Below are 19,690 nucleotides of genomic sequence, written 5' to 3'. Positions count from 1 at the left end.
CCCCATTATTTTTATTTCTACTTTTCACATTCTTCCATTGCAAAACTACCATTCCAGTGTTTTACTTGCTATATTGTATTTACTTTGCCACCATGGCCTTTTTTGCCTTTACCTCCCTTCTCACCTCATTTGCTCACATCGTATATAGACTTGTTTATACTGTATTATTGACTGTATGTTTGTTTTACTCCATGTGTAACTCTGTGTCGTTGTATCTGTCAAACTGCTTTGCTTTATCTTGGCCAGGTCGCAATAGTAAATGAGAACTTGTTCTCAACTTGCCTACCTGGTTAAATAAAGGTGAAATATATATATATTTTTTAAATTGTGTTTTGGACTGGTTTAGTTGATTTGTCTCTGTTATTAGAGTGATATTTGGAGAGTAGCTAGTCACCCAGTCCCACCCTCCTCTCCTTTCCCGCCCCCCTGGGCTCTGCCACAGCTACCAGTGAAGCCCCCTCTATATATTTTCCTGCCCTCTGTGGTTGAAAACACGCCTGCTTGGAGAAACACCTGCAGGCTGCGTCCGCAAGGGCCATATGTTCTCTAAGAATGCCATCCTCACTGCTTGCTCTCATCTATAGCCTCCTACAAACCAAAAGGCAGCACACATTGGGGAAACGAGCTACAATGCTTCAGTCTGCTAGTCAGGTCCTTGATCCTTCCCTGTTCCCTGACACACTTTATCTTGCATCAAGCTTGGGCAATAGCTTTTAATAGCTTTTAACCTCTCTTGGGTAGGGGGCAGTATTTTCACGTCCGGATTAAAAGCCTGCCCAAAGTAAACTGCCTGGTAATCAGGCCCAGAAGCTAGGATATGCATATAATTGGTAGATTTGGATAGAAAACACTCTAAAGTTTCTAAAACGGTAACAATTATGTCTGTGAGTATAACAGAACTGATATGGCAGGCGAAACCCTGAGGATAAACCATCCCAAAAATATAAAATTTCAGCCTTCCGCTGTTTTCAATGGCTGTCACTTTTATTATAAGGCGAAATCCTCCCAGATTGCAGTTCCTAGGGCTTCCACTGGATGTCAACAGTCTTTAGAAAGAGTTTTAGGCTGTTTTTTGGAAAAATGACCCAGAAATTGTAGTTTTTCTAGGTGGCTCCCATTTTGGCTGTAGTGTTTCCAAGTGCGTGGAAGAGAACGCGTTCTTTGGTATTTTTCTCCGGTAAAGACAATAACGATTCTCTGTCTTAAATTGTATCGTTTATTTACGTACCCTATACCTAAGGTTTGATTATAAACGTTGTTTGACTTGTTTGGAAAAGTTTATTAGTACATTTTGGGATTAATTTTGTATGCATTTTCATGGAGTGAAACTGGGTGGATTATTGACTGAAGAGCGCCAGCTAAACTGAGTTATGGATATAAAGAAACCCATTATCGAACAAAAGGACCATTTGTGGTGTAACTGGGACCTTTTGGAGTGCCAACAGAAGAAGATCATCAAAGATAAGGCATTTTTTACATCGCTATTTCTGACTTTCGTGTCGCACCTGCCTGGTTGAAATATGTTTTTCATGTGTTTGTATGCGGGGCGCTGTCCTCAGATAATCACATGGTTTGCTTTAGCCATAAATCCTTTTCGAAATCTTACACAGTGGCTGGATTAACAAGAAGTTAAGCTTTATTTTGATGTATTACACTTTTTTTTTAATGAAAGTTAAATATTTATAATTCTGTAGTTTGAATTTCGCACTCTGCAATTTCACCGGATGTTGGCCAGGTGGGACGCTACTGCCCACAAGAAGTTAAAGGTGGCGGATTTACTGTCAAATTCAATCAAGTGTTTTACCGTTTTCTCGACCCAAGCCAGTGCTGCAACAGTGGAACTGTGACGTTAGTACAAAAAACTAATGAAAGTGGCTTTGGGGAACGTGTGACTGGGCCACTCCACTGGCACCCCCTGTTGTGTGTTACTGGTGTGTATGTAGTCCAAGGCCTGTCCCACTCTCCTGCCTGCTTCCATTAAAGGTGTCCTCCATCACTGCACGCTGAGACATGGCCCTGCCACAGGTTCCAGCCAGCTGCAAGCGCACATTACAAGCATCGGCAAGAATTTATGAGACAAGGGGGGACTTTTCAAGAGAAAAACAAACAAATGGGATACTGTTTCTCTGAGCTCGCAGGGATTGCAAGAGCATAGTCGAGCTCTTGGAAGAAGGCGGGGGTCAAGGGGGCCAGAACTGTTTCATCACAGGTGCAGCACATAAAACCTGGCCGTGCCTGATGACACACTACAGGAGAGGAAATGGCAAGCCCCTGCGATGAAGTCACGTACAGTGGTCACGCGCTGCTCTGGCACCGTCAAGCCATTATTACTCACACTAATTACTTTTATCATGCTCCTTCCATGAGCTCAGGCCACTGGTTTAATTAAGACACCGGGTCGAGGTGTACTTGCCTTGCCATACTAAGAAATAAATCCATCTCTATGCAGCCTCCCAAACTGTAGCGTGACCATGATCACTGCGCTGTCCCCAGTGTAAGCTATAATAACTGCACTCTGGTGGCTAACTCTGGAATAGAGCTCTTGTTGGGCTTTTGAACAGCTTTTGAAGAACACAAATTACCACGTTTAGTAGGTTGCTTTTGTCAATGTTCTACTTATCATTGACTATTCTGGATCGATTCCCCGAGCTGACAAGGTAAAAATATGTTGTTCTGACCCTGAGCAAGGCAGTTAACACACTGTTCCCAAGGTGTTGAAGACTTGCATGTTGATTATGGCAGCCCCCTGCACCTCTCTTATTCAGAGGGGTTGGGTTGAATGTGGAAGACGCATTCAGTTGTACAACTGACTGGGTATGCCCCTTCACATAAAAATATTTGCAGTTTGCTTCCTCTGTAATAGATGTCCTTGAACCAGTCTTAATGGTACTTTATTTATGTGTCTGCTTGTTCCACACAGATGCAGTTAATCGATACTCTGGACGGGGAGGACTTGTTACTGACGGGGGAGGTAAAGTGGCGTCCCCTCCTGGAGGAGAATGCACAGAGCATCCTAAAGGTCCCCAGCTCCACCTACAACGATGCTGGGCTCTGAGATTCCCATCCCTACCACCCTGCTACGCCTTGTTATCTACCTATATTCCTCTGTGTCTGAACACACTGTACTATAGGCAGGATAGCCAATCAGGGACTCTCACACTTGATCTACACACACCCTCTTTCTCTCTTCACTCCCAACAATATATGTAAAATGTAAATAACATGAGTAAGTCTACCTCTGATAAGCTTCCCAGTAAAGGATTAAAAACAATCAAGCAACCCAGAAAAGTGCTAAAAAAATAGCCTATATTAACATATGTAGCCTAACAAACAAGGTCCATGAAGTCAATAACTTGCTTGTAACAGATGACATTCATATTCTGACTATCTCTGAAACTCACTTAGATAATACCTTTGATACAGTGTTAGCAATACATGGTTATAGCATCTACCGAAAAGACAGAAATGCCAACGGAGGCAGTGTTACGGTCTACAGTCGTGGCCAAAAGTTTTGAGAATGACTCAAATAGTTTGCTGCTGCTTCAGTGTCTTTAGTGTCACGCCCTGACCTTAGATATCTCTGTTTTCTATATATGTTGGTTAGGTCAGGGTGTGACTAGGGTGGGTACTCTAGTGTTGTACAGTGCCTTGCGAAAGTATTCGGCCCCCTTGAACTTTGCGACCTTTTGCCACATTTCAGGCTTCAAACATAAAGATATAAAACTGTATTTTTTTTGTGAAGAATCAACAACAAGTGGGACACAATCATGAAGTGGAACGACATTTATTGGATATTTCAAACTTTTTTAACAAATCAAAAACTGAAAAATTGGGCGTGCAAAATTATTCAGCCCCTTTACTTTCAGTGCAGCAAACTCTCTCCAGAAGTTCAGTGAGGATCTCTGAATGATCCAATGTTGACCTAAATGACTGATGATAAATACAATCCACCTGTGTGTAATCAAGTCTCCGTATAAATGCACCTGCACTGTGATAGTCTCAGAGGTCCGTTAAAAGCGCAGAGAGCATCATGAAGAACAAGGAACACACCAGGCAGGTCCGAGATACTGTTGTGAAGAAGTTTAAAGCCGGATTCGGATACAAAAAGATTTCCCAAGCTTTAAACATCCCAAGGAGCACTGTGCAAGCGATAATATTGAAATGGAAGGAGTATCAGACCACTGCAAATCTACCAAGACCTGGCCGTCCCTCTAAACTTTCAGCTCATACAAGGAGAATACTGATCAGAGATGCAGCCAAGAGGCCCATGATCACTCTGGATGAACTGCAGAGATCTACAGCTGAGGTGGGAGACTCTGTCCATAGGACAACAATCAGTCGTATATTGCACAAATCTGGCCTTTATGGAAGAGTGGCAAGAAGAAAGCCATTTCTTAAAGATATCCATAAAAAGTATGGTTTAAAGTTTGCCACAAGCCACCTGGGAGACACACCAAACATGTGGAAGAAGGTGCTCTGGTCAGATGAAACCAAAATTGAACTTTTTGGCAACAATGCAAAATGTTATGTTTGGCGTAAAAGCAACACAGCTGAACACACCATCCCCACTGTCAAACATGGTGGTGGCAGCATCATGGTTTGGGCCTGCTTTTCTTCAGCAGGGACAGGGAAGATGGTTAAAATTGATGGGAAGATGGATGGAGCCAAATACAGGACCATTCTGGAAGAAAACCTGATGGAGTCTGCAAAAGACCTGAGACTGGGACGGAGATTTGTCTTCCAACAAGATAATGATTCAAAACATAAAGCAAAATCTACAATGGAATGGTTCAAAAATAAACATATCCAGGTGTTAGAATGGCCAAGTCAAAGTCCAGACCTGAATCCAATCGAGAATCTGTGGAAAGAACTGAAAACTGCTGTTCACAAATGCTCTCCATCCAACCTCACTGAGCTCGAGCTGTTTTGCAAGGAGGAATGGGAAAAAATGTCAGTCTCTCGATGTGCAAAACTGATAGAGACATACCCCAAGCGACTTACAGCTGTAATCGCAGCAAAAGGTGGCGCTACAAAGTATTAACTTAAGGGGGCTGAATAATTTTGCACGCCCAATTTTTCAGTTTTTGATTTGTTAAAAAAGTTTGAAATATCCAATAAATGTCGTTCCACTTCATGATTGTGTCCCACTTGTTGTTGATTCTTCACAAAAAAATAAAGTTGTATATCTTTATGTTTGAAGCCTGAAATGTGGCAAAAGGTCGCAAAGTTCAATGGGGCCGAATACTTTCGCAAGGCACTGTATGTCTAGGGTTTTGTATGTCTAGGATTTTGTATGTCCACAGTCCGGAACCTCCACCAACGGGCCACAGTCCGGAACCTCCACCGACGGTCCACAGTCCGGAACCTCCGGCAAAGGTCCCCAGTCCGGGGTCTCCGGCGACGATCCGCAGTCCAGAGCCTCCGGCGATGATCCACGGTCCGGTTCCACAAAAGCGGAGGGGTCAGCATAAGGAGGTGGGGCTGCGTCCAGAACCGAGGGTAGATGCCCACCCGGACCCTCCCCTATAGGTTCAGGTTTACGGCCGGGAGTCCGCACCTTGGGGTGGAGGGGGGGTACTGTCACGCCCTGACCTTAGATATCTCTGTTTTCTATATATGTTGGTTAGGTCAAAGTGTGACACGGGTGGGTACTCTAGTGTTGTATGTCTAGGGTTTTTTTATGTCTCGGGTTGTTGTAGGTCTAGGGGTTTTGTATTTCTATGTTGGCCTGATATGGTTCACAATCAGAGACCGCTGTTGATTGTTGTCTCTTTATTCGGGGATCATATTTAGGCAGCCCTGTTTCCCACTTTCTGTTGTGGGATCTTGCCTATGTGTAGTTGCCTGTCAGCACTTGTTTGTATAGCTTCACGTTTAGTTTTTTTTATTTTGTTTGCTTGTTCAGTGTTCATTCAGTTAAATAAAAGAAAGTACGCATAGGACGCTGCACCTTGTTTCGATCCGTATAACGAACGTGACGTTTAGATATTTTTGTCAGATGTTACTATGGAATACCGAGGTATAATTACAAGCATTTCATAAGTGTCAAAGGCTTTTATTGACAATTACACGAAGTTGCTGCAAAGAGTCAATATTTGCAGTGTTGACCCTTCTTTTTCAAGACCTCTGCAATCCGCCCTGGCATGCGTCAATTAACTTCTGGGCCACATCCTGACTGCCCATTCTTGCATAATTAAGGTCTGGGGAGTTTCGTGGCCATGGACCCAAAATATCGATGTTTTGTTCCCCGAGCCACTTAGTTATCGCTTTTGCCTTATGGCAAGGTGCTCCATCATGCTGGAAAAGGCATTGTTTGTCACCAAACTGTTCCTGGATGGTTGGGAGAAGTTTCTCTCTGGAGGATGTGTTGGTACCATTCTTTATTCATGGCTGTGTTCTTAGGCAAAATTGTGAGTGAGCCCACTCCCTTGGCTGAGAAGCAACCCCACACATGAATGGTCTCAGGATACTTTACTAATGCCATGACACAGGACTGATCGTAGCGCTCACCTTGTCTTCTCCGGACAAGCTTTTTTCCGGCTGTCCCGAACAATCAGAAAGGGGATTCATCAGAGAAAATGACTTTACCCCCGTCCTCAGCAGTCCGATCCCTGTACCTTTTGCAGAATATCAGTCTGTCTCTGATGTTGTTCCTGGAGAGAAGTGGCTTCTTTGCTGCCCTTCTTGACACCGGGCCATCCTCCAAAAGTCTTCGCCTCACTGTGCGTGCAGATGCACTCACACTTGCCTGTTGCCATTCCTGAGCCAGGTCTATACTGGTGGTGCCCCGATCCCGCAGCTGAATCAACTAACAGTCAGTATCTGGATAATATTTTTTATTTGATTTGATTTAACCTTAATTTAACTAGGCAAGTCAGTTAAGAACAAATTCTTATTTACAATTGACGGCCTACCAAATGGCAAAAGGCCTCCTGTAGGGAGGCCTTAAAAAAATAAATACAATATAAATACTGTTGAAGTCGGAGGTTTGCATGCACCTTAGCCAAATGCATTTAAACTCAGTTTTTCACAATTCCTGACATTTAATCTTAGTAAAAATGTCCTTTCTTAGGTCAGTTAGGATCACCACTTTATTTTAAGAATGTGAAATGTCAGAATAATAGTGTAGAGTGATTTATTTCAGCTTTTATATGTCTTCCATCACATTCTCAGTGGGTCAGAAGTTTCCGTACACTCAATTAGTATTTGGTAGCATTGCCTTTAAATTGTTTTACTTGGGTCAAACGTTTCGGGTAGCCTTCCACAAGCTTCCCACAATAAGTTGGGTGAATTTTGGCCCATTCCTCCTGACAGAGCTGGTGTAACTGAGTCAGGTTTGTAAGGCCTCCTTGCTCGCACACACTTTTTCATTCTGCCCACACATTTTCTATAGGATTGAGGTCAGGGCTTTGTGATGGCCACTCCAATACCTTGACTTTGTTGTCCTTAAGCCATTTTGACACAACTTTGGAAGTATGCTTGGGGTCATTGTCCATTTGGAAGACCCATTTGCGACCAAGCTTTAACTGATGTCTTGAGATGTTGCTTCAATATATCTACATAATTTTCCATCCTCATGTTGCCATCTATTTTGTGAAGTGCACCAGTCCCTCCTGCAGCAAAGCAGGCTTTTTATGGTGGTTATGGAGCAGTGGCTTCTTCCTTGCTCAGCAGCCTTTCATGTTATGTCGATATAGAACTCGTTTAACTGTGGATATAGATACTTTTGTACCTGTTTCCTCCAGCCTCTTCACAAGGTCCTTTGCTGTTGTTCTGGGATTGATTTGCACTTTTTGCACCAAAGTACGTTCATCTCTAGGAGACAGAACGCGTCTCCTTCCTGAGCTGTATGACAGCTGCGTGGTTCCATGCTGTTTATACTTATGTACTATTGTTTGTACAGATGAACGTGGTACCTTCAGGCGTTTGGAAATTGCTCCCAAGGATGAACCAGACTTGTGGAGGTCTACAATTGTTCATCTGAGGTCTTGGCTGACTTCTTTTGATTTTCCCATGATGTCAAGCAAAGAGGCACTGAGTTTGAAGGTAGGCCTTGAAATACATCCACAGGTACACCTCCAAGTTACTCAAATTATGTCAATTAGCCTATCAGAAGCTTCTAAAGCCATGACATAATATTCTGGAATTTTCCAAGCTGTTTAAAGGCATTGTCAACTTCTGACCCACTGGAATTGTTATACAGTGAATTATAAACAGCTGTTGGAAGATTTACTTGTCTTGCACAAAGTAGATGTCCTAACCGACTTGCCGAAACTATAGTTTGTTAACAATACGTTTGTGGAGTGGTTGAAAAACGAGTTTTAATGACTCCATCCTAAGTGTATGTAAACTTGCGACTTCAACTGTATCTTGGTCAACAGGTGGGGCAATGGCATTCTTAATTAAGTGTCTTCTGAATACAGATTATCTTGTTGGAAGGCCTTATGTTATGTGGGCATCCTTGACTTATATCACTTTAGCTGAGCGTTTGCTGGGACTAGCTCAAATCGGGTCACATGCTCTTCATAATACCTGAGAGGTTCCAAAACCTGAGAAGGTTCCAAAGGTGTCAGATTTCTCTGGGTAGATCAACAACACTAGGGCAGTGCTCCAACTTCCATTGATTTTTTTACTAGAATAATGGGTGGGGGCATATTAGTCTTGGTGAGATATTTATGTATACCTTAATAAATAAGGCTGGCAAGAAGAACATGGAGACCATTTATTATGTTTTCCATATGACCGATTTAGTAAGGTCAGATTTTGTAGTTCTGAGAATATATTATGCCCACTCAAACTCAGCAAGGTTATCCCTGCTGTGTATAATTGATTGTGATTTTTAAGTGATCAGCTGGAGAAAAAGTTGAGGTCAAATCAAATGTTATTGGTTGCTTAAACATATTTTACAGATGTTATCGCAGGTGCAGCGAAATGCTTATGTTTTTAGCTCCAAAAATGCAGTAATACCTAACAATACAAAAACATTACACACAAATCCAAAACAGAAAACTAAAATAATTAAGAAAATCAGAACGAGCAATGTCAGAGTCCGGGAATATAAATATATACACTGAGTGTACAAAACTTTATCAACACCTGCTCTTTCCAAGACATAGACTGACCAGGTGAATCCAGGTGAAAGCTATGATCCCTTATTGATGTCACCTGTTCAATCCACTTCAATCAATTCAGGTGAAGGGTAGGAGTAAGGATTTTTAAGTGCCTTTGAATGGGGTATAGTAGTAGGTGCCAGGAGTGTCAACTGCAACACTGCTGGGGTTTTCACACTCCACAGTTTCCAGTGTGTACTGTATCAAGAATGGTCCACCACCCAAAGGACATCCAGCCAACTGTGGGAAGCATTGGAGTCAACATGGGCCAGAATCCCTGTGGAATACTTTCTACACCTTGTAAAATCCCTGCCCCGATAAATTGAGACTGTTCTGAGGGCAAAGGGGGGTGCAACTCAATTTTAGGAAGGTGTCCTTGTGTTTTATATAGTCAGTGTATGTACCGTATACTGTTTGATGGTGGGTATAGACATTATTGACAGTATATGAATAGAAAATATGTGTACAGCAGAAGTTATATAGGATGAGCCTTGGCTAGAATACAGTATATACAGTGGGGCAAAAAAGTATTTGGTCAGCCACCAATTGTGCAAGTTCTCCCACTTAGAAAGATGAGAGAGGCCTGTAATTTTCATCATAGGTACAAAATAAATCCAGAAAAATCACATTGTAGGATTTTTTATGAATTTATTTGCAAATTTATGGTAGAAAACAAGTATTTGGTCACCTACAAACAAGCAAGATTTCTGGCTCTCACAGACCTGTAACTTATTCTTTAAGAGGCTCCTCTGTCCTCCACTCGTTACCTGTATTAATGCCACCTGTTTGAACTTATCAGTATAAAATACACCTGTCCACAACCTCAAACAGTCACACTCCAAACTCTACTACGGCCAAGACCAAAGAGCTGTCAAACGTCACCAGAAACAAAATTGTAGACCTGCACCAGGCTGGGAAGACTGAATCTGCAATAGGTAAGCAGCTTGGTTTGAAGAAATCAACTGTGGGAGCAATTTATTAGGAAATGGAAGACATACAAGACCACTGATAATCTCCCTCGATCTGGGGCTCCACACAAGATCTCATCCTGTGGGATCAAAATGATCACAAGAACGGTGATTAAAAATCCCAGAACCACACAGGGGGACCTAGTGAATGACCTGCAGAGAGCTGGGACCAAAGTAACAAAGCCTACCATCAGTAACACACTACGCCGCCAGGGACTCACATCCTGCAGTGCCAGATGTGTCCCCCTGCTTAAACCAGTACATGTCCAGGCCCGTCTGAAGTTTGCTAGAGAGCATTTGGATGATCCAGAAGAAGATTGGGAGAATGTCATATGGTCAGATGAAACCAAAATATAACTTTTTGGTAAAAACTCAACTCGTCGTGTTTGGAGGACAAAGAATTCTGAGTTGCATCCAAAGAACACCATACCTACTGTGAAGCATGGGGGTGGAAACATCATGCTTTGGGGCTGTTTTTCTGCAAAGGGACCAGGACCACTGATCCGTGTAAAGGAAAGAATGAATGGGGCCATGTATCGTGAGATTTTGAGTGAAAACCTCCTTCCATCAGCAAGGGCATTGAAGATCAAACCTGGCTGGGTCTTTCAGCATGACAATGATCCCACCCACACCGCCCGAGCAACGAAGTAGTGGCTTCGTAAGAAGCATTTCAATGTCCTGGAGTGGCCTAGCCAGTCTCCAGATCTCAACCTCATAAAAAATCTTTGGAGGGAGTTGAAAGTCCGTGTTGCCCAGCAACAGCCCCAAAACATCACTGCTCTAGAGGAGATCTGCATGGAGGAATGGGCCAAAATACCAGCAACAGTGTGTGAAAACCTTGTGAAGACTTGCAGAAAACATTTGACCTCGGTCATTGCCATTGCCAAAGTATTGAGATAAACTTTTGTTATTGACCAAATACTTATTTTCCACCATAATTTGCAAATAACTTCATTCAAAATCCTACAATTTGATTTTCTGGGAAAAAAAATCTAATTTTGTCTGTCATAGTTGAAGTGTACATATGATGAAAATTACAGGCCTCTTCTTTTTAAGTGGGAGAACTTGCACAAATGGTGCCTGACTAAATACTTTTTTGCCCCACTGTACGTACAGTATGACGTGGGTAAAGCAGTATGTAAACATTATTAAAGTGACCAGTGTTCAATGACTAAGGTGCAGGTTAGAGTACCGGGTGGTAGCTGGCTAGTAACAGTAACTAAGTTCAGGGTAGGATACTGGGCGGGGGCCAGCCAGTGGTGACTAACAGGCTGATGGCCTAGAAATAAAGCTGTTTTTCAGTCCCTCGGTCCCAGGTTTGATGCACCTGAACTGCCTCCACCTTCTAGATCAGACTTGGGCAATTATTTTCCATGGAGGGGCCACTTTAGAATATATTTTTGAGCATTATAGTACAGGATTATATATGTGTATTACTGTGCTGACAGATATCTACTGTAAATCACGTCCAGATATGCTTCTCATTTTACTTTTGAACATACACAGAAATAAACCACATCCATTTTCTCCTTTTATTAAACATGCAATGAACTACACGCAGGGAAAAAGTACACTGCATTCAGCACCACGGACAGAACTCAAGGTAACGGGTATGCACAAAAACACACGAAAGAGAGAGCTCAGCATTACATTTAAACTACTCAATCAGTGTCAGGAGTGAAGTCTCTGATGGGCATTGACTATAGCAGTGAAGTCGGGTATAGTTTCTGACGTCGCTATGCGCTTGATTGTTGACAGTCAGTAAGAGATCATCTGTGCCTTGACTTGTTATATTTCATCACTGAAAATGTCTGTTCACATACGTAGGTTGAACCAAACAGTACAAACAACAGACTCCTAATCTTTGGAAAGTTTTGTTCATTGAGAGATGCATGGAACCTCATCAGTGACATTGTTTTGAATAGTTCTCCAATCACTGCATCAGACTGAAGATCGATAAGCTCAAGATGCAGGTCAGTGGGAGCGTTATCCACATTGAAGGTTAAAGGAGAGGAAACCAACAGCATGTTATTTTCCAACACTTTGAAATGCTCAAAACAAAGAGAACTCACCGTTCAAATCACGCAGCAGCGATAGGGAACAGACTAGTAGTGTCGGAAGGTGGGTGAGATTGTTGGCTTCTACTTGGTGGGTCAGGAGGACTAATTTTCCCTTGAAGGCTTTGACAAGGCTGTACATCTGATGTGCAAAAAGGCCCTTCCCTTGTAGTTTGGAATTCAGTTCATTCATGAGGGCCATGATGTCCACGTGAAGGCAAAATCAGCCAACCATTCTTTATCTTGCAGCAGAGGGAAATCCACATTTTCCTTTCATTTGCAAAAACTCAGCAATCTCTGACTTCAGGTCCCCCACCCTCTGAAGCACCTTCCCCAAACTCAGCCACCTCACGTTTGTGTGGTAGGGGAGATCTGCAAGACGCATCTATCTATTCCAACAGTGAGGTTTAAAGATGTTGCTCTTATGAAGTTTACCACTTTAGTGACTGTATCCACAACAGGGCTCATTTTCAGAACACATTTACAGAGCACCTCCTGGTGAATCATGCAATGGAGGAAAATCATTTTCTGATCTGGGTTCAGCTCAGCTTCTTGATCTTGTATCCTTTTCAAAAGGCCACTGTTTTTCTTGCTAATCAAAAATGGGCATTCATTTGGCTCCGTTCAAGTAAAAGAGCCGGCTCATTTGGCTCCCAAACAGCTCTATGTTGAAAATGGAAGAAAAAAAATAGTACAAGAACCTTGAAAAATATTGCAATAATGAAATGTAAAGCCCAAAAGGTAGGATACCATTATGTCAGATTGTGAAATGGTTGTTATAAAAGTTTAGCTATGACAATGGTCTGATGACATGTAACATAATACATTTTAGCTATGACAATGGTCTGATGACATGTAACATAAGAAAGTTTAGCTATGACAATGGTCTGATGACATGTAAACATAAGAAAGAAAGCTGTAATGTTACTCACTTGAACAAACAAGCTGAGTTGCAGTAAAACATTCTGTAGTAGAGGTTTGGCTTTTAAATTGACTTACCTTGCACAGAAATTCATCACTCGTTCATCCCCGATAATTGTATTTTCAGCCACCGGTAGCTTGTGGGTTCTTTATATGCGCTACAGTCAATTATGAATGCATGTCTACTTATATTAACTATATAATTATGAATATACGCCTACTGTATGATAGCTAGCAAATTAATTAGCTTACTAGTGTTAGCCTGCCCAGCTACTTCGGAAGAAGGAAAATGTTTTATTTCTACAATTTCCAAAAGCTAACCAAACAAAAACATCATTACTTTTATGAGACGTGTGTGTGCATTAGTAGCACAATTTCTGACTTATTTTAGTTTTTGCTTACACTTGTATGTTGACTCCATATTGACGTTGATGTTTTGGCTGACTTTTCTTAGCTGATTGAATTATTATTGGGCATTTCAGGCCCAAAGTGAACATAATTGTTCACTTGCTCAAGGACCAATGGAATTGCCCAAATTGACTTTAGTTGCAAAATGAATATAACTAGGTGAAAGAATAAGGGGAAAATAACAAATGAACAGATGAGTAAACTAAAAACTAGAAAAATATATATAATTTGTTGGTAAAATAAAAGGGGAAAAAAGGTTATCTCCGGCAAGTTTTTAGTTCAACAACATGAATCGCTCTCCATGATTCCAAATTGGTGCTCCATCTATCTTCTTTTGTATATTTTGCCACTAGTGTATATTCGGTATTTCAAAATATTAGGTGGTGATAAATACAAACAATAAAACTGTACCTTAGTTCCAGAAGCCTACCGTAGCCATTTTTCTATAGCTACCACCACATTCGAGGGAGGATGGTAACTAACTTCCTGTTGATGGCGTTGGGCTTCCCGGCTTCTTTTGTGAGGGTTTAAGAGGTGCCGCCCCCTGCTGTAAGTAGTGTGCATTTCTCTTTTGGCAAGGTTGTAGGAGAGTACAAATCATAGACTGTAGCAGGGTAGGAGGGTAAAAGGGGGGTAGTTCGAGTTTACCCTCCACTATCTACAGTTCAAAAGGCTTGACATCCCCCTAATTAAATGGCTATGGGTGCCCAAAGTTTAGCAATACTGGTTATTCATTGAAATGTACATTGCAAGTTGGAACATTGACTGTGGCTTTGATTTGAACATAGTTTGAAGAAATAAAAAGGCCATTGAATTAAATGTACATTGGAATGTTGGCTTTGTATTAATGGGCTCAATAAAATAGACTAGAGTTGGCTTCATGAGCACAGACAATTTCACCGTTCATGACAGTGATCAACACGGTGTGAAGCAGTTTAGGGAGTGACATCTCTTTAACAAAGCAACTGGAACAGTTGGTATTGCCTCAAATATAGCCAAGTAGATACAACTAATGAAATAAATGTAGGCTATTAATGGCTATTTAAACTTCATTTAACTGGGCAATTCAGCTAAGAACAAATTCTTATTTACAATGACGGCTTACACCGGCCAAACGCGGACGATGCTGGACCAATTGTGCGCCACCCTATGGGACTCCCAATCAAGGTTGGTTGTGATACAGCCTGGATTCAAACCTGACGCCTCTAGCACTGAGATGCAGTGGTCTAAAGGTGTACTTTTATATCATCCTCAATTATTTTAAATGCATTTTGTCCTCGTGTGTGGTTGTTTTTGTTTTGAAATGGGCAAATGAATCAAATCAAATTGAAATCACAGAAAATGTTACCTAAGGTTTATAGATCACAAATTAACAGTTCACAGCCTTCAGCTGGCTGTGGTTAGCTGGAAGGTGGTAGGCCGAATTTGAGATGAGAGAAATTCTTTCAAATGAACTCATGGCTAGATGGCTTGCCTAGGGCCTATAGCTGTCCTCTGAGTGGAGGCTAAACACATGAGATGCAAAAGCAGGCTGTTGAGGGCTTATAGCTGTCCTCTGATTCAGAGATGCAAATCACGTCTTGAGCAGCAAACTTCACCCCCTCGCTAGAATTTATAGCCTTGGGCATAGTGACAGCGGGAAATAGTACGCAGTGGGTCATTTTTGCTATCTGGGTAAGTGACCCAATGCCTGCAACCCTGCAGCTGGGTCATCCAAATAACACAGCATTTTTTAGAGTGCCATTAAAAAGGAGGATGACATACACTCAAAACAATGCTGGGTTGCAGGCGTTGGGTCACTTAGTTGGGTTGTTTTTTTTTTAAACTGTGGGGTTACTGATGCTGGGTTATTGAGAAGTGACCCAGTAGGTCAGCTCAGAAGACTAGAGGTGTGGCTTGGTGGAGGAGTGGCTTTTTGGCCACCCTCTACTAATGTAATTCCGGTTTGTTTGTTCTGTTGTATTGTTATCACATTTTAAGATTGAACACTGACACTTTTGAAGCTTTAATGAGGCTTACACAAGTGTATGAGTTCCTCAAGAGCCAATGCATATCCCAATGTTGAGGTTATATTAAAAAAAGACCCAGCTGCTGGGTCAACCCAACTGATTAAATTAACCCATTGTTTGGGTAATCCAAACAACCCAACATGTTGGGTTATTCACACAACTCAACTGGTTGGGTCTTAACAACACAGTGTGTGTTCTGTCCAACATTTACTGAAAAGTGCGTAGGAAAGGCATTCATTTCCTTATATTTGAATCAGGCCCTTGAGGAACTCATACTCTTGTGTAAGCCTCATCAAATATACAAAAGTGTCAGTGCTTAACCTTAACATGTGATGACAATACAACATAACATGGACAAAAATAACTATTTGAAAGCTGTGCCCTTACTAAGCCACACCTCCAGTCCATAGCTCAATAACCTAGCATCAATAACCCAATTTTAGCCTTTTTCATACTGCAGGCCTTAATGCTCAAATCAGTTTTGTTTTTCAAATCCGTTTTGGACTTCTGACTGTCCAAACAGCTAGTTACAAGTGACCAAATCAGATTTGTGTGTGTTCAGACAGTGTAAATTTGCTGACAAGGCCATGCTAGTTGTCATAAAAGCTTTGGGTGTGTGTGCCCGGTGGTGTATGCTGATTGGTGCTTGCGCTTCCTATCACTCAGAAGCTGTGTAGCAGGCTAAGGTGACAACAATACCTGCCAATGATGTTTCCCAGTTGCTTTAAATGTTCAAAATCATAGGGTAAGAAAACCTTTAAAGCCTCAAAGGATAAGACGATCCAACTTTCAAAATGAGTCCTAGCTAGGTAGCAGTTTAGCTTTCTAGCACATTCATTCGTTTGTAAACAATCAACAAGCTAGTTAGCTCCCACATGCTCTTTTCAAACTGTCAACAGAGTAGCTAGCAAGCAACAATATATGCCAAATTAAAGGTCACATTGCTGTTCAGACATAAGTCACATTGACAGGAATCAGATGTGTATCTGACTTGAAGTCACCTATGAAGGTGGTAAGAAATGTGGCTGTTCAGCCTTCAGGAAAAAGACCCGATTCGAATCAGATATGTAAATAAATAGGATTTGAGTCACTTCAAACTGCCAATAAGAACATTGGTTAAGTGACGCAACGGCTGGGTCAAAATAAACCAACCAGCCTGTCTAATATCTACCCAGATTGGGTTGTTTTAAAACCAGCCTTTTTTTGGAGTGTACCTTTTGCTTTGTTCATGTCTCTTCCTAGTAGTATGTGCAGTTGGGTTGAATATTTTCCCAATATTTTACAAATGTTCCACCCTGAGAGTAAATCACTTTTCTCCCGGGTACACAGTATTTCCCACCAAAACTGGAAGTGGCATACAAAAGCATACAGTATAAAGCATACTGTATAAATAGGCCTATGTCTGCATTTGATTTGAGCTTTGATTTAAAAAAAGTCAAACCTTGATGCTACCTGAGCCTGATGAGCACTACATGAAATACATTTTATGAGCCCAAAAAATACTAAATGATTGTGCCGTTATCCAATACATACTGTATATGATATATAGGCTACTGAACATTATGCATGATAGAAAAACATAAAAGCACATAGATGTACCTAGCTCCTGCTATATGCTGTCTTGGGTAAATAAATGGAACAAGCTCCAATTGTTCAAATCAGGATAAAGTGGGAGACAACCTGCGATTCTGGTGCAGCACATGCGGCCTACAAAGTTGCAAGAATAAGCTAGCGAATTAGATTTTAATTTTGAAATATAATAGGGCCTATTTGTATAGTTAGTAGGCTGACGCATATACGCATAAAGTATTCAGACCCCGTAACTTTTTCCACATTTTGAAATGTTACTGCCTTATTCTAAAATGCATTCGATTTGTTTTCTTTTCTTCTAATCAATCTAAACACAATACCCCATAATGACAAAGAAAAAAACGTTTTTTTTTACACTTTTCCAAATGTGTATGGATAAAATAAAATATCAAATGGACATAAGTATTCTCAGCCTTTATTTAATACTTTGTTGAAGCACCTTTGCCAGCGATTACAGCCTTGAGTCTTCTTGGGTATGACACTACAAGCTTGGCAAAGCTGTATTTGGGGACTTTCTCCCATTCTTCACTGCAGATCCCCTCAAGCTCTGTCAGGTTGGATGTGGAGCGTCGCTGCCAGCTATTTTCAGGTCTCTCCAGAGATGTTTGATCGGGTTCAAGTCTGGACCCTGGCTGGGTCACTCAAGAACATTCTGAGACTTGTCCCAAAGCCACTCCTGCATTGTCTTGGCTGTGTGCTTAGGGTTGTTGTTCTGGTGGAAGGTGAACCTTCGCCCCAGTCTGAGGTCCTGAGCGCTTTGGAGACAGTTTTCATCAAGGGTCTCTCTGTACATTGCTCCGTTCATCTTTCCCTCGATCCTGACTAGTCTCCCAGTCCCTGCCGCTGAAAAATATCCCCACAGCATGATGCTGCCGCCACCATTCTTCACCGTAGGGATGGTGCCAGGTCTCCTCCAGACATGACGATTGGCATTCAGACCAAAGTGTTCGATCTTGGTTTCATCAGTCTGAGGAGGGGCTTCCATCTGGCCAGTTTACCATAAAGGCTTGATTGGTGGAGTGCTGCAGAGATGGTTGACCTTCTGGAAGGTTCTCCCATCTCCACAGAGGAACTCTAGAGCTCTGTCAGAGTGACCATCGGGTTTTTGGTTACCTCCCTGACCAAGGCCCTTTTCCCCAGATTCCTTAGTTTGGCCAGGCGGGCCAACTCTAGGAAGAGTCTTGGTGGTTCCAAACGTCTTCCATTTAAGAATGATGGAGGCCACTGGGATCTTGGGGACCTTCAATGCTGCAGAAATGTTTTGGTACCCTTTCCCAGATATGTGCCTCAAGTCAATCCTGTCTTGGAGCTCTACAAACAATTCCTTCAACCTCACAGCTTGGTTTTTGCTCTGACATGCACTGTCAACTGTGGGACCACAGGTGAACTATATTCAAGTTGAAGAGACATCTCAAGGATGATCAATGGAAATGGAATGAATCAATTTCGAGTCTCAAAGCAAAGGTTCTGAATACTTATGTCAATAAGGTATTTCTGTTTCAGTTTTTTTATACATTTGCAAACATTTACAAAAATGTACAATATGTACATATGAGGTCTACAATTTGTTGAGGTCTACAAATGTTTTTTCTGAGGTCTTGGCTGATTTCTTTAACAGTTACACGGGCGGGCCCCAGTGGCAATGCATTTCTAAAACCAAAAGCTTAACTTGACTTGGAAGAGATCCAGTATTGGATAGCCATAACACGCTGGCTAACATCTCTGTTTGATCCAGGTGTTTGAGTAGGCTAAACTAGCTAGCTGCATTCTCTAGATAAGTAAGTGAAAGTGATTTTTATTTTATCTCTCTCGCTCTATCTATTCCGTCTCCTTCATTTTTGATGAAATTAATGTTAACTGTTTGAGTCAGCTACTCACCACATGTTATTGCACTGCAGTTTTAATCAATTATTTGGTGACATGAATATATTTAGTCTAGTTTTATCTAAACAAGATCACTTTTGTAATGTTTCACTATAAAAAAAAAATGACATTCACTGTGGAGGATGGTCCTCCCCTTCCTTCTCTAAGGAACCTCCACTGATATATTTAAATCTTGAACAGAATTAGCCTATCTATTTTGGATGCAATTTGAATGGAATTCATAGAGAGAGAAAGACTACGGGAGAGTGCTTGCAAGTGTGCTGATTTAAAGCAACATTGTATGTTTTAAAACTCTGCAGCTTCAATAAATAAATAACATCTTTACACAAAAAAATAAGGTGTCCCCGAAAGCCAGATTATGATGTGTAAATTATTTGGTTCTTGTCAATGCAAATAGGCTATGCTGCATAAAATGTAGGCCTGCCTGTCACAAGAAAAAAAGATACCACGATGAGATGATAGGTCTACATGTATCGTGAACTGTGCTCCATACTGAGATGGGCTGTCTGTCCCCACCCTGAGCATTGATGATTAATCATGCAGAGAGAAGCCAGATTTAGACATTGTATATAATTGAACAGTTCCATTTCATTTTATGTTGTTCATATAAATAATTTATTAGAATTTACCAGTTTCTCGCAGTTATTTATCCCAGGAAACAGGAGTGGTTTTGGGTGGTAAATCTCGGTTTCCAGGATCCCGCCATTCAATCCTAATGTACAACCTATGGTTTTCTTTGCTTT

At 41.5% G+C, this 19,690-nt stretch overlaps 1 protein-coding gene and 1 long non-coding RNA gene across 4 annotated transcripts in view; one reads left to right on the top strand and one right to left on the bottom strand.

The window, feature by feature from the left end:
* LOC110493174 (ubiquinol-cytochrome-c reductase complex assembly factor 1) overlaps positions 1-5,940 on the top strand; it is a 60,824-nt gene extending 54,884 nt beyond the window's left edge. For both annotated transcript variants that reach the window (XM_036949841.2, XM_036949840.2), the window contains one exon: positions 2,921-5,940. In XM_036949841.2, the coding sequence (XP_036805736.2) occupies positions 2,921-3,055 (135 nt within the window). In that variant the 3' untranslated portion in view covers positions 3,056-5,940. The remainder of the gene's footprint in view (positions 1-2,920) is intronic.
* A 5,656-nt stretch (positions 5,941-11,596) lies between these two features.
* On the bottom strand, positions 11,597-13,944 carry LOC149975882 (uncharacterized). 2 transcript variants are annotated; one of them, XR_016487853.1, is made up of 2 exons: positions 13,876-13,944; positions 11,597-12,798 (listed from the first exon to the last, which is right to left on the bottom strand). It is a non-coding gene; the product is annotated as an uncharacterized LOC149975882 (long non-coding RNA). The 2 variants fall into 2 exon arrangements; XR_016487852.1 differs by having other exon boundaries at positions 13,135-13,923.
* Positions 13,945-19,690: the final 5,746 nt, after the last annotated feature.

The sequence above is a fragment of the Oncorhynchus mykiss genome, chromosome 17 (assembly GCF_057628025.1).
Source record: "Oncorhynchus mykiss isolate SJ-2025 chromosome 17, ASM5762802v1, whole genome shotgun sequence".
NCBI classification, from domain to species: Eukaryota; Metazoa; Chordata; class Actinopteri; order Salmoniformes; family Salmonidae; genus Oncorhynchus; species Oncorhynchus mykiss.
The sequence above is the reverse complement of the archived record's forward strand: the minus strand, read 5'-3'. Positions and strand labels throughout refer to the sequence as shown.